General features: G+C 43.2%; 1 protein-coding gene across 1 annotated transcript in view; it reads right to left on the bottom strand.

The window, feature by feature from the left end:
* Window positions 1-14,030, bottom strand: part of LOC140903633 (tetraspanin-15) — a 296,009-nt gene that overhangs the window by 34,126 nt on the left and 247,853 nt on the right. Inside the window, exons 7-8 of the mRNA XM_073325200.2 lie at window positions 8,405-8,458; window positions 2,422-2,538 (exon numbers count right to left, since the gene is read on the bottom strand). Of these exons, the coding sequence (XP_073181301.1) occupies window positions 2,422-2,538; window positions 8,405-8,458 (171 nt within the window). The remainder of the gene's footprint in view (window positions 1-2,421; window positions 2,539-8,404; window positions 8,459-14,030) is intronic.

Raw genomic sequence — 14,030 nt, 5'->3', positions numbered from 1 at the left:
ACAGCCCTGAGGGGGAGGAATAGCTCAGTGGTTTGAGCATTGGCCTCTTGAGGGGGCCATTTAGGGATCTGGGGCAAAAATTGGGGATTGAATCATAGAATATCAGGGTTGGAAGGGACCTCAGGAGGTCATCTAGTCCAACCCCCTGCTTAAATCAGGACCAATCCCCAATTTTTGCCCCAAATGGCCCCCTCAGGAATTGAACTCACAACTCTGGGTTTAGCAGGCTAATGCTCAAACCACTGAGCTATCCCTCCCCCCACCACTGAGCTATCCCTCCCCTCCTGCTTTGAGCAGGTGGTTGGACTAGATGACCTCCTGAGGTCCCTTCCAACCCTGATCTTCTATGATTCTATGTTATTCGGGCCTTTGTCTTATATAGTCGCCTATTACCCAACCCCGATCCGATTTTTCACACTTGCTATCTGGTCACCCTACTTAGGCCAGGAAATTTATAAGAATTGCTCATCCTATCGAAAGTCTGTAACGCAGAACGTACTCACTCCCTAGCCAATTTATGCTTAATCCTTATTTTGGTTGTTCAATATTTATCTTCTGTTTGACAAGTGTTGCAAAAACAAATGTAGAAGAGCCTTGCTGCAGTAACATATGCTCCAATGAAAGCTTCGGTTTTATATATTATTATCTTATCAATAATAAAATTTCCGTGCTGCGTTAAAATAAAATCTTTGCAGTAATTTAAAGCGATTAATACGGTAAAGCACATCCTGAAATATACAATGCTCCGAATAGGTGTTTAGGTAAACAACCTATATCCTCTCCGTGTGTAAGCATCACTTCTTTCTTAGGGCTGCTGAGGTAGGATAAACAACAACGGTATATAGAATCACAGAATCATAGAACTGGAAGGGACCTTGAGAAGTAATCTAGTCCAGTCCCCTGCACTCGTGGCAGGACTAATTAATGCTAAATATCAAGTCGCAATCCGGCCTCCCTCTGTGTTAGCCTCTAGTGTATTGTTATATGTCTCCAGCTTGGGTTCTTTTGGTAGCAGTTCCAAGCACCTTATGTCAAAATTAAATGGGTCCATTAAATATGCAGTCAGCTGAGAAAGCAACCCAAAACCAATCAGTTTAGAAAGCAAGCCCCCAAACTGGCCATAAATGCTTCAGATTCATACTATTCAGAATCCAGATTCCTTTCACCATGAAAGACTGAATGGATCGCATATCTGCACAGTTAGAGAATATTTTGTAGCAGGCACAGATAAACTGTATGCACCAATGCATTCCACAACCTTTCTTTAGGAGCAAATAAAAATAGAAAAAAATTACCACATATCCAATATTTTAGGCCATCACAGGTTAATTGGTGAGGGATGCGACTTGTGACACAAGAGTATGCTCAAGAAAGTTTTCTAGCAACATACCAATGTAATTAGAATAGTGTACCTGACTTACAGTGACTTATTCCTCTGAACTACAGGGTGCAGTAAAAACCGTCGGTGCTGACAAAGTGCATTGCTACTGGCAACAGTGTGTGCTCATGGCTAAGTAAAAGAAGAGGCTGTATGTTCAGCTCCCACAGTTTCTATGAACACCCTGGTCTTGCAGAAAGAGGTTTCTGCTTAAGAACTAACTGATGATTTTTCAATACTGTGCACTCCCTCTGGAACAGGGAAAGTTCCCCTATTGTGTCAATGTATATCTTGATGTTCACATTCAAAGAATTCTCTGTAAACAAAAATCAGAGGTGGAGCAGAACCAGTTTTGTGGGAATCACATGAGATGGGACCTGAATCCAAACCACCTCTGGTTTTGCAAAATCAAAGCCGAGAGTTAATACTTGTTGGGACAATATAGCAGAGGAGCCCAGGGTTACAGTTATGCTCCAGAAGATGGTGGTCCTCTCTCATGCGTGTCATATGGTTTTACTCCTGGAAGCGCACTGAAGCAGTGGCTTGCCTTAAGGACAAAGTACCTAATTTCATTCCAACAGTTTATAAAGGATACAGCAATGTCTGTTCTCCTACAGGAGTGAACACAAAACAGTTCAATACATTACTTGCAGACTTTACCTGCCAAGAATCCAGAAGCCCAAAAGTGCTTAATGCCTAGCTAGCTAACTTAAGGATGCGTACTGCTGTTAAATTTTTGGAAAGGAAAACAAGAGGAGCTTTCCCGTGTCCTTTCACCCCCAAGGTGTTCCCTACACTACATGGCACTTAGCTGAAGAAGTGTGATAGCCCATCTAATTTTAGCAGATCAGTACAGCAGGTAACAACCATCCTTCCCTATGTCCTCGTCAGAGGAAGCAGAGGACCATTTTCCAGCTGACACACAAAGCTGGAGGTGAAAATAAAGTAGATTTCCCCCCTTTTACATAACCCTGCAAGTAATGACTGGAAAAGGGCAAGTCCCTTAGGATGATGATAGTGAATGACAAAGAGTTCTCACGTACCTGTGGAAGCAGCAAGGAACAAACTATCCCAAAAGTGACTTCAAAGTTGTCTTTAAACCACAGGCCAACTGCATGGATACAGCCTCGCACATGGATAATGTCAACCAGTTGCAGTCGCTGCAAGCAGAACAAAACCAGGGAGTAAGATACTTTGAAAACCAATGGGAGTTGGGAGCCTGACTGCTCTTTGTGCCTTTGAAGTGATCCGGGTTGCCAGTGATTAGATTCCAAGGTATATGTTACACCCAGGTGTAACTTGTTTCTTTGCAAATATTCACTTCCAAAGCTTTTTATACTAGGATGCAACCACTAAGTATGTAAAAAATGCATCTTTTTAAAGAGTGGATGCAATTCTTACACAATGCACGGAAATCAGGGTAAATCTCATGGTTAACCTTTACCTTCCTTGTGCATTTAAAATTCAAGCCCAAAGCTTTTCTACCTAAAACTATAACAACTTCAGCCAGCTCAGTTTGATCTGCACTTTGATTGGCTGTGGTTACTAGATGTATTGTCTGTGAGATCTCTGGAAGTGCGTCACCATGCACAGACCTCTCTCTTTCCTAAATGAGCCCACCTATCTGCTAAAACCTGGGAACAAAATAAGGGACAGCCATAAATGCTAAAGAAGGATTGCTTTTACGTGGCTGTAATTTCACTGGCCTTGATAGAATTTGTGCAGTGCAGTAGCAGCAAAATACATTGCAGTAAATTATGGGTATTGACCTCCCCTGCCTACAGTGGAGGCCTATTAAAATGACCTATGATATCTAAAGTATTGGAACACATTTGAGTCAGCAGCTGTGTTTAACTCCTGTTTCTGCATTGGGCTTATGGTACTGCTGTTGCTTTTCTTAATCCCATAGAGAGAACAGAGGCTGCATTTTGATGATGTATGATTTTAAGAGGAAACTAGCTGGAAAATATTCAAGATAGAAAAAAACGAATCCAGAGTCTTAGAGACCATTCACAAATTAGACGACAAAAAGGGGTGAATTCTAGTCTCATTTATGCCTGTATACTATAAATCCACAACAGCTAATCTGGTGTATCCGATTTTGGAATTGGCCCAAGAAAGACTCCTTCAGCTCAGAAAGATGTGTCATGATCGGTGAGATGGAGTCTTGCACTTCTGCTGAGTCACTGGTTTAAATCCATCCCACGTTAATAGTGGCCAAAAATCATTAGCATAGGCACCCTAAATGAAATAAGTTGACCGTCTTTAGAGTGCACCTGTGCATCCACAAGACAAAACGATTGCACAGCGAATACCCCCGTTTGCAGTTTTTGAAAAGATGGGAGACTGAATCCACTTGAGGACTAAGAGCTGTATTAGGGGAACTTTGGCTTGCGACTGTTATCAACACACTGAAATTTACAAGCATTCAGAAGGGGGAGGTCATGAGGCAGATGGTAGATTTCACCTTCTTAAAATTCCTATTGCACCTGGCTATAAACTGGAATTTTTCATTATGCTTCTATAATATTATAAACATAGACCAAACAGATTCTGGGCTACATTACAACTACGCCAGCCAGAGCTGTGCCAGGGTGCTGTCTGGAAGCATCCTACCTATGCTGGGCAGGAGCTGGGGAAAACGGAGCAAACCAAAACACACAAACTGCAGTGTGTGCTCCTAGCAGCATTGTTAGGTGTGTACTATGGGCGGGGCTCTGTCCATGTACCCATTTCCACCTGGTCCTGTCCCGCTTGGGGCGTACAGCACTGTAAGCAGTGCTAATGGTCCTCCACTCATACCCTGTGCTCACGAAGCACTAGCTTTAATATTGAGACAGCTGCAATTTGGCCCTTAATGTTGCAGTCAATGAGATAATCCTGTATGTACATGTAACATATCATACCTGGAAAGGTCAAGCATTGATCTCTGGATCTAGAAGCATGAACCTCTACTGCCTGAGTAAAACACAAGTTTCATAGCTCAAAGGCTGTACAGACCTCTATACATGAGCCAGCCACAAGAGGAAGGAAGACAGGCAGCCATACTGCGTAGGGTTACATGCAGCACCTTAAAAGCCTCTTCTGGAAATCAGAGAAATGAATATTCAGTTCCCTGAAGTTCTCAAATCAGATCACTCAGGAATTCAGTGTCAGAAAACAATCTAGTTGCTGTTACTTGGAGAAAATGCTAATAGGAATATAAACACCATCTCTCCCTCTCTCCTGTATGCACTGCATGCCCAAATCCCATCCTACACAAATGGTTTCCCAGTAAACCACCATTGCCTTTTCCACTTGATCGGTTATGTCTTTGATTTGCCTTCAGATTTCATAATTCCCTCTCCTTCACATAAAAACAAAACCCAGAGCAGTGTGAGTTTCTAAGCCTTTGAGATGATCCGATTGCTGAATTCCTGACAGACTGAATTCAGAGTGGCAGCCGTGTTAGTCTGTATCTGCAAAAAGAAAAGGAGGACGTGTGGTGCCACAAGTCCTCCTTTTCTTTTGACAGACTGAAGGCTTTTTGTTTACTCACACAGTGTGTCAAGCTCTGAATTTGGGGTAATGACAACAGGTGTGTGTTGGTCTAGTAGTCAGAGCAAATAACTAGGAAACAATGCTTTGGTTCTGTTCCCTACCTCTGAAGAGGGCCTGCTCAGCACCCTCAGCCCTCTCCAATGGAGGCTGGCAACGGCTGGCACTTTCAGATTAGACCCTGTATGACCTTGGGAAAATGACTTAGCCTGTCTCAGCCTCTGTTACCTGTCAATTGTATAGAATATTAACCTACCTCACAGGGGTATCATGAGGCTTAATGCTTAATAATAAATTGTTGCACTTCTGGCACCTGCCATCAGAGGATGTCAAAACATTTCACATCAGGCAGAAAAGATGCATGGACCAGACTCTGGTGAGGAAGGGAAGTATGGTGCCCATTTTACAAGATGTGGAAATTGAGGCAACCCTAGATCACACAGTCTGAAAGATACAGAACAGAACCTTGGTCTCTCGACATCCAGTCCTGGGATCTAACCACAAAACCAACCTGCCTCACTTTAATTAATAGTTGTGAAGGAGGAAAGGTGCTATAAAATGGAAAATCTTTATTTTTATTAGCAGCTTTTACAGATGTGTCTCTGATGCACTTAAAAATGCACTCAGAGACTGTAAGCTCTTTGGGGCAGGGACCCTCTGTTCTTTAGCAAAAGGGGGCCTGATCCTTGAGAAGGGTGGACAGGTACTACTGCAAAACAAATAAATAACAATACTGTGTAAATAACGTGTTTCACAACAGCATCTGCCACCATGAGAGAAGAGATTCCTATAGATGGGGCAACTTCAGGCTGTCAGGAACTCAGCTGGCTCTAGGCATGGTCGTTTAGCAGCCCAATGAGCTTGGCTGGGCTCAATAAACAAGTGACTGTGGCTCTGACCATTGGCTTGTCCTCAACCACACCTCTGATTCTGCTCTGACCACTAGGTTGCATCTCCTACACCCTGGTGTGTTACACAGGCCTTTGCTGGTGGAATTAACAAGTTATCCACCTTGAAAAGCTCAGCAGTACTCGTTGGTCAACCATCTGAGGTAAGAGCAGGCCCCCTCCCCCCCCACATTGTGGGTCGGTTACAAAAAGAAAAGCAATTGCACAGAGAGAGCAATCTCTGGGCAGCCATGGAGAGGAAAAGCAGCCCCACAATCCAGAAATGACATCCTCCTCAGAAATTAAAAGGATGACAGTGAAATGCTCCCTCAATGAAGTAGTTGAGTATGACAGGTGAGGACACTCCGCACGTCTTTCCAAGCCTTTGTAAGACAGGAGACAACCTTCCTGTCAGATTTGGAGTTGAAAGCCTTTCAAAGGACAAACCAACCTGTCATGAAAATGCACGATTCATACACTTTGCTTTACCCCCTTTTAGTTGTTGTTGTTGGACAGGCTGCACCGTGCCCTCCTCACCTTTTTAATTATCATGTTTGTCACATAGAATCAGCTGGGGATGAGGAGATGACAGGTTTAATGATCTTTCGAAGCTGTAAACACAAGTTACCATTTGCAGTGGACATGTTTATTTTTGGAGGCATCATGCTTCTGGGCTCAGGATCCGCATGACAAGCCAGTTGTAATTGATACATCAGACAGTCCTTTATAAAGGAGAGCTTAGCATTCTGGCTTTCTGATTTATTTTTCTATTTGCCTAGCAGCTTTTTAACTTAATTATCCCCAAATGAATAATGTGCAGGTGGAAAAGGTTCTGGGTGAACGACCTTTATTACAAAGTTACTAAAGAGCATTTTACAGCATATTTATTGTATTTATAGCGGCAGCTGACGCTTGAGCCTCTATTGTTTGTTTTCCCCTTTGACAGTAATGAAATCTTTCCTTTCACCTATAGCCAACTAACAGACATCATAGTTATGTATAGAATTAACTAGGTGGCAGGGCAAGGTTTCAAATTTCATTCTAATGTGGCAAGGATGGCTCAGTGGTCTGATAATCAGATTTGAAAGTTGCTTTGAAAGTACCTTGAAAGGTAAAGGTTCAAATTTGGCCCTTGGCCTTTCTGAATTTGATAAGTTGCACTCCATTCAATTTACTCATTATAGACGAGACTTTGAAAGTCTCAAGGTCTTCCCGCTCTGTGCAGACCTTAGAAATCTGATGATGCTTATAAGAAGAGTGGGGGTCGTGCTCTGGCAGCATTGTTTAAAAATGTAATCCTGCTCCTATGGCTGAGGCAGGGACCAGATCTTCCTCTTTGTTTGGACAGCAGTTGGCACAATGAGGTCCTGATCTTACTGGAGCTGCTGAGAGTGACCCCAATATTAAGCATGTAACAAGAATAATAAATTACAGGGATTGTGTGGGGACTGCTGCATGCCCCTCTCCAGAGACGGATGCCCTGCATTTTAGTGGCGACATGATGTCCTTCGGAAGGCAAGGTGCTGAAAAAAGAATCCACTATTTGTCTGTCTTGTGGTAATGACTATTAGCCCTGGCCATGGATCCCACTGTGCTAGATGTTGTAGACATTACAGCAAGACAATCACTGCCCCAAAAACAGACATCACAAGGACTTTCTTCTGTCCATTGCTCAGACTGCTGGAAAGCAGACTGCTCTTCTCTGATAAAAGTTTTCTTTAAAAAAAAAATGAAACCCGTCACAAAAATAGCTTAGTTATAAAAATACAGAGAAAATACCCCCAATTAAGCCTTCTTCAGCTCATCAGCTCTTAGAAAAGAAGGTACATTTATTAATTTTGCTTGGTTCTGATGCACCAGAGGATTGGATTTATAGCAGATGAGAAAACCCAGAGAGACACCTCTCTCATTTTTAGGCACCCGAGTGGTTGATTAGACACATGACCAATCAATAGGAAAATGAACAATTCATGAAGTAGGACATTGACCAAATAACCCTGCAGCACAAATAAGATATACCGCACTCTCCCCAACACCACCCCTCAAAGCAGTATTCCTTCCCGAGACTCCTCGTAAGAGAGTGTGCCTGAATCATCCAGTCCTGCATATAGCTCCTAAAGTAGCATATGCCTTTAGAATGGATGGCCCATGAAGAAGTAGCCAGCAAGCAGAGAATCACAGAATTATAGAATATCAGGGTTGGAAGGGACCTCAGGAGGTCATCTAGTCCAATCCCCTGCTCAAAGCAGGACCGATCGCCAATTAAATCATCCCAGCCAGGGCTTTGTCAAGCCTGACCTTAAAAACTTCTAAGGAAGGAGATTCCACCACCTCCCTAGGTAACGCATTCCAGTGTTTTACCACCCTCCTAGTGAAAAAGTTTTTCCTAATATCCAACCTAAATCTCCCCCACTGCAACTTGAGACCATTACTCCTTGTTCTGTCATCTGCTACCACTGAGAACAGTCTAGAGCCATCCTCTTTGGAACCCCCTTTCAGGTAGTTGAAAGCAGCTATCAAATCCCCCCTCATTCTTCTCTTCCGTAGACTAAACATCCCCAGGTCCCTCAGAGATACATTGCAAATAAAAGGTGTATGTTACCTCTTTTTCAAGGGTCTTGTATCCACACAGAGTGTTGATGACTTCTCCAGGGACCTATTAACAGGAAAATTGTTTCAGGCTTAGAGCTGAGTTTTGAGGAAATGCAAAAAAAAATAATCCTGAGACATATACAAGCTGCTCCCACTGTCTCTGGAGCTTGTGTCTCAGACTTTTCATCACAAACACAAGACAAGTAGTTAACAAGCCTCTGACTCTGACATCAGTGGGGACTTTTTCCAACACAACACAAAAGCTACAGACTAAGCAATATACTCCCAGAGCTTTCTAACGGATGCCTGAGAGTCAGTAATATGCATGGAGTTTTTCCCATAGCAGCAGTGAGGTCTTTCCCATCCAGCCATCTTAGCTAATTCCACGCTGGCTAATGCAGAGCTGCCACTTACAATGTGACGTCCAGTGTTTGCTAGGTCCAGTTTGCAGCGATTCAGGGAGGGGCTCCTACCAATTCATTTGGGAGTTTATGCAGCTTCCTACTGGGAAATTTTTCTTTATTTTCTCTTTGTTTAATTTCACTCCATTACTCCTAGTTATATGGCCTATTACACCACCCTCAGTAACATCTCTCCCTTTGGGGTGATCTAAGTGCTTCAGGAATCAGGGCCTGTACCCTCATTGGAGAACGTGATAACGTTAGAACACAAACTCTCATTCTCTATGGTCCATGGGACTTTTCCAAGAGAGGTTTAGAAAGTGGCTTGGGAATTACAAAGGAGCAGGTTTCACATGAGCGGCCCACCATTTCCATCCCAGTTCTGTCAGAGAGCGGACCTTCTTCTGGTTTTTGGTCATTTTGATTCTTGATAATACCAGGAAAGGCAGAGAAGCCTGAGAATTGTCAGGGAAGTTAGCAGAAGGCCTGCTGAATACACTGATAAGAAGGAATTCACCATGCCTCAGGACCAGGACTATAATGCATGTTCGCTTATTTTGTGGATCAAACAGAAGCTTTCTTATTTCAAGGCAATAAACTGAGATTAGGTGTATATTTCAAAAGGTGCGTTGTGTCCATACAATGGCCCCATTGAAAGCATAATAATTTTAGCAATGAGACAATTTTGGCAACCAGTAAAAGCTGCTAGACAAGAAAACAAACTTTCCATGTTTTAGAGGCACAGAGATGAAAAGGAGAAATGTGCACATTTTGGAGAAAATTGTGCTTTTCTGTAAAATGTGGCATAAAAGAAACCGTAGAACAGGCTGCAGCCATTAAGCCCCAGTCTGGTCCTTCTATAATTGGTGAGGAAATTATTCTAACATTTCTTTACCACAAATAGTTGTTTTGACAATATGTCACTGCTCAGGGCTATTGTAAAACACGCCTTTTTCCATTTCCATTTATGCACTGCTAATCTGCCTGTCTGTGGCAAACAGAACAGAGTTAAAAAGGCTGATATAACTCCATTGCTCAGGAGCGTGTGTGCGTGTTATATGGGGCACACGGGTGAAATCCTGGCTGCACTGACGTCAATGGGAAAGCTCCCGTTGACTTCAGTGGGATCAGGATTTCATCCTTTGGGTTTGCTTCTCATTTGCACCATTCGGACAGTGCAATGGGGCCTCTGAATGAGGGCAAATGTAATTCACGCCTGTGTTAAGGCGCCATGATGTTGCCAGAACGGTATAAAGGGGGCTTTGGTGTCACTGAGGATGGTGTCATCCTTTTAAGGATGCGTCATCACTTACGCTGCATCGGCCCAGCTGTGCCCATGGGTGCACCACTGTAGCACTTTAACGAAGAGCTCTCCCGTCGGCGTAGACAAGCTCCCACCCCGAGAGGCAGCAGCAATGCTGACGGGGTCGACATAGCACCGTCTACACAGTGGGTTAGGTTGGTATAACTACGTCATGCAGGGGTGTGTTTTTCACACCCTGGAGTACAGAGTTGTGAAGGAGCTGGGAGTGGGGAGGATTGACCTGGGGATGTTGCAGGGGAGTTTTACTGGGACTGTCTGCATTGGGGATCCTCCACACTCCATGACAACAGTTATACCAGGCCTGAATCTTGCTTGACTTATAGTTCTGGAGCCTTGCCATTTCACCTGTCCTACATGAAAGCAGGGTGTTCGTTTTTGTTAAACATGTTATTCAATGGACTGCACCCTGCATAGCAACACAATTGCTGTAGGACACATCTCCAGGACTGTACCAGATACAGGGCCCAAGGACCTCCCATGCTGAGCCTATTATGTCCCTCCTGAAGGGCTGATGCTCCCCCATAGAATGGGGTCTACAAACGCAGCTGTGGTTTAATGCCCCCTCAAGTACTTTTTGCTGTGGAATGCAACAGTGAAGCCATTAAACCAGCTGTCCTCTGCACAGGGCTACTTTCCCTGAAGGGAAACATGATGTGTAATGTGTTTAATGTTTGCAGACCTTTAGGTTTAATTCATACTGACCAGCACACGTTCCCCCTCCAAGCTCATTTTTAGTGCCACCAGAGCATGTCCAGGCACTGGAGGACAATAATACTTACCCACTTTTGTTAAGCACTTTGAGATCTATGGATGAAAAGTGCTGAGTATTAGGGGAGAACTTCTCATTGCAAGCAGCGATGATTCGCTGTAGAGCAGCGAAGATGCTGGCTCACCACGCAGGTTCACAGGGCTGAGAACAGAACTGCCAAGTCGATATCACAGCTCCATAGTTTTAGAGAACCCCCCACTCCCGCCGGAAGGGAGTACTAGGATGAAACTAGAGCTGGATGGGAAACAATTTTCCTACCCTGTGAACATTTTCCAGATATTTCCCATTCTATATCAGGACAAAATTGAGGTCTTCTGAGGTTTTTCACAGAACAGAAGGTGGGGGTGGGGTGGCAAGGAGTGACACACATACATCCTAGGGGTGACAGTGGACGAGAAGCTGGATATGAGTCAGCAGTGTGCCCTTGTTGCCAAGAAGGCCAATGGCATTTTGGGATGTATAAGTAGGGGCATAGCGAGCAGATCGAGGGACGTGATCGTTCCCCTCTATTCGACATTGGTGAGGCCTCATCTGGAGTACTGTGTCCAGTTTTGGGCCCCACACTTCAAGAAGGATGTGGATAAATTGGAGAGAGTCCAGCGAAGGGCAACAAAAATGATTAGGGGACTGGAACACATGAGTTATGAGGAGAGGCTGAGGGAGCTGGGATTGTTTAGCCTGCAGAAGAGAAGAATGAGGGGGGATTTGATAGCTGCTTTCAACTACCTGAAAGGGGGTTCCAAAGAGGATGGCTCTAGACTGTTCTCAATGGTAGCAGATGACAGAACGAGGAGTAATGGTCTCAAGTTGCAGTGGGGGAGGTTTAGATTGGATATTAGGAAAAACTTTTTCACTAAGAGGGTGGTGAAACACTGGAATGCGTTACCTAGGGAGGTGGTAGAATCTCCTTCCTTAGAGGTTTTTAAGGTCAGGCTTGACAAAGCCCTGGCTGGGATGATTTAACTGGGAATTGGTCCTGCTTTGAGCAGGGGGTTGGACTAGATGACCTTCTGGGGTCCCTTCCAACCCTGATATTCTATGATTCTATGATCCCCCTCCCCAGAATTGTTAATATCTCTGTGGTTAGGGCATTTCTTTGGAATATGAGACACCTGGCTTCAAATTCCTGCTCTGCCTGATTCAGAGCAGATACTTAAAGCCGGGTCTCCCACTTCCCCAATAAGTGTGCTAACCACTGGGCTCTACACACAGATACAGATTTTGACTAGCAATTTCACCGTGGACCCAAGAAACCTTTCCCGGTGAGAGTTTTGTCAGAACCAGGGTAGTTTCTTGTGAAAAGTTTCAGTTTTGACAAATCAACATTTTCTGACGAAAAACTATTTTGTTGAAAAATTCCCAACCAGCTCTTGATAAAACTATGTGGTGAGCCTTGTGGTGGGTTTTCCCATGTATTCTCTTCCCATGGGTTCTACCCAGAAAGGTTGCATTAGGACCTAATAACATCAACATCCATGAAGTCTTTTGAGCTGTCTTTGCAAGACTTCTTCTGCACTTCTGGAAAAGTCCTACAGAATTTAATCACAGTGAAACTGTCTACAGGTTCTGCATCTTATAGAATGTAAATAGAAAAGCATAGCCCTGTAAGGTTCTGGGGGCTCGGTCTTGTATTTCTAGGTGTTTGGGTGTGAATACAATATATCTATAATGCTGCTGCTTTGGAATTCCAGGGGTTGAGCCAAAAATCTATTGCATGGGTAACTTTCTCACTCAAATTCCATAGAAAATGTTCTAAAAACCTATGCAAACCTGTTGAATTTCAATAAAAATCCTACTGGCATAATCCCTATGAAATTCTATAGGATTTGACCATAAGGTTCTGTCATCAATTAATTTTTGAAAATGTATTTGTCTGGCACTTTCTCCTATTCCAGCTATTTCCAACTTTGCATTAAATGACTCAGGGTTCTTTTATCATCTCAATTCCCCGACCCGGTGCCCACACAGCCTTCAGGTTCAGTAATGACATCATGACACCTGCTCCCAGCTGCATCAGATATTTCTGGTACACCAATCTGATCTACTTAGATTTTAAATATGTCTGTCCTAGCTTTTGGATTTCATCTGTGCCAATCTCTTCTCTTTCTATTAAGAGATATTTTAATTTCCTTGAACAGAAAAACCTTGATAGATAAGATGCGGGAGAAACATGGGTTTTCAAATAACATTTATATTCACTGTATTATTGCCCCATTATCAGCAATATTAATTTTAACATACAAGGTGGCCAATAACAGCTTGCAAATAGTCTTTCTAAATACTGACAAATTTTACAAGTGCTTGTATACTAATGCTAGAAGTCTAAATACTATGATGGGTGAACCTGACTGCTGTTTTTAAATGAGGATATGGATATAATAGACATTACAGAAGCTTGGTGGAATGATGCTAATCAATGGGACACAGTAATACTAGAGTACAAAATATACCGTAATTACAGAGTAGGTCATGCTGGTGGGGAAGTAGCATTATATGCGAAAGAAAGCATAGAGTCAAATATAGCAAAAATCTTAAATGACTCAAACTGAACCACAGAATCTCTATGGGTAAAAATTCCATGCTTTAATAATAAGAGGATAGGAGTAGGAATATATTACCAACCACCTGACCAGACTGCAAAATACTCAGGGAGATTAGATTTCAGAGTAGCAGCAGTGTTAGTCTGTATCCACAAAAAGAAAAGGAGTACTTGTGGCACCGTAGGGACTAACAACTTTATCTGAGCATAAGCTTTCGTGAGCTACAGCTCACTTCATCGGAGATTAGAGAGGCTACAAAACCAGAAAACCCAATAATAATGGGGGGATTTCAACTATCCCCATATTGGCTAGGTACATGTCACTTCAGAATGGGATGCAGAGATAAAATTTCCTGACATTAATGACTGCTTCTTGGAACAGCTAATCCTGAAAACCACAAGGGGAGAGGCAATTCTTGATTTAGACCTAAGTGGAGCACAGGATCTGGTCCAAGAGGTGCACGCAGCAGAATCGCTTGATAATAGCGACCAAAAGGTAATTAAATTAACATCCTTGTAGGGGGGAAAATACCAAAGACACCCACCACAGTAGTATTTAACTTCAAAAAGGGGAAAGACACAAAAATGAGGAATCTAGTTAAA

This window comes from Lepidochelys kempii, chromosome 26, assembly GCF_965140285.1.
Source record: "Lepidochelys kempii isolate rLepKem1 chromosome 26, rLepKem1.hap1, whole genome shotgun sequence".
Taxonomy (NCBI): Eukaryota; Metazoa; Chordata; order Testudines; family Cheloniidae; genus Lepidochelys; species Lepidochelys kempii.
Note: the sequence above shows the minus strand (reverse complement) of the source record. Positions and strands in the feature narration are given on the sequence as shown.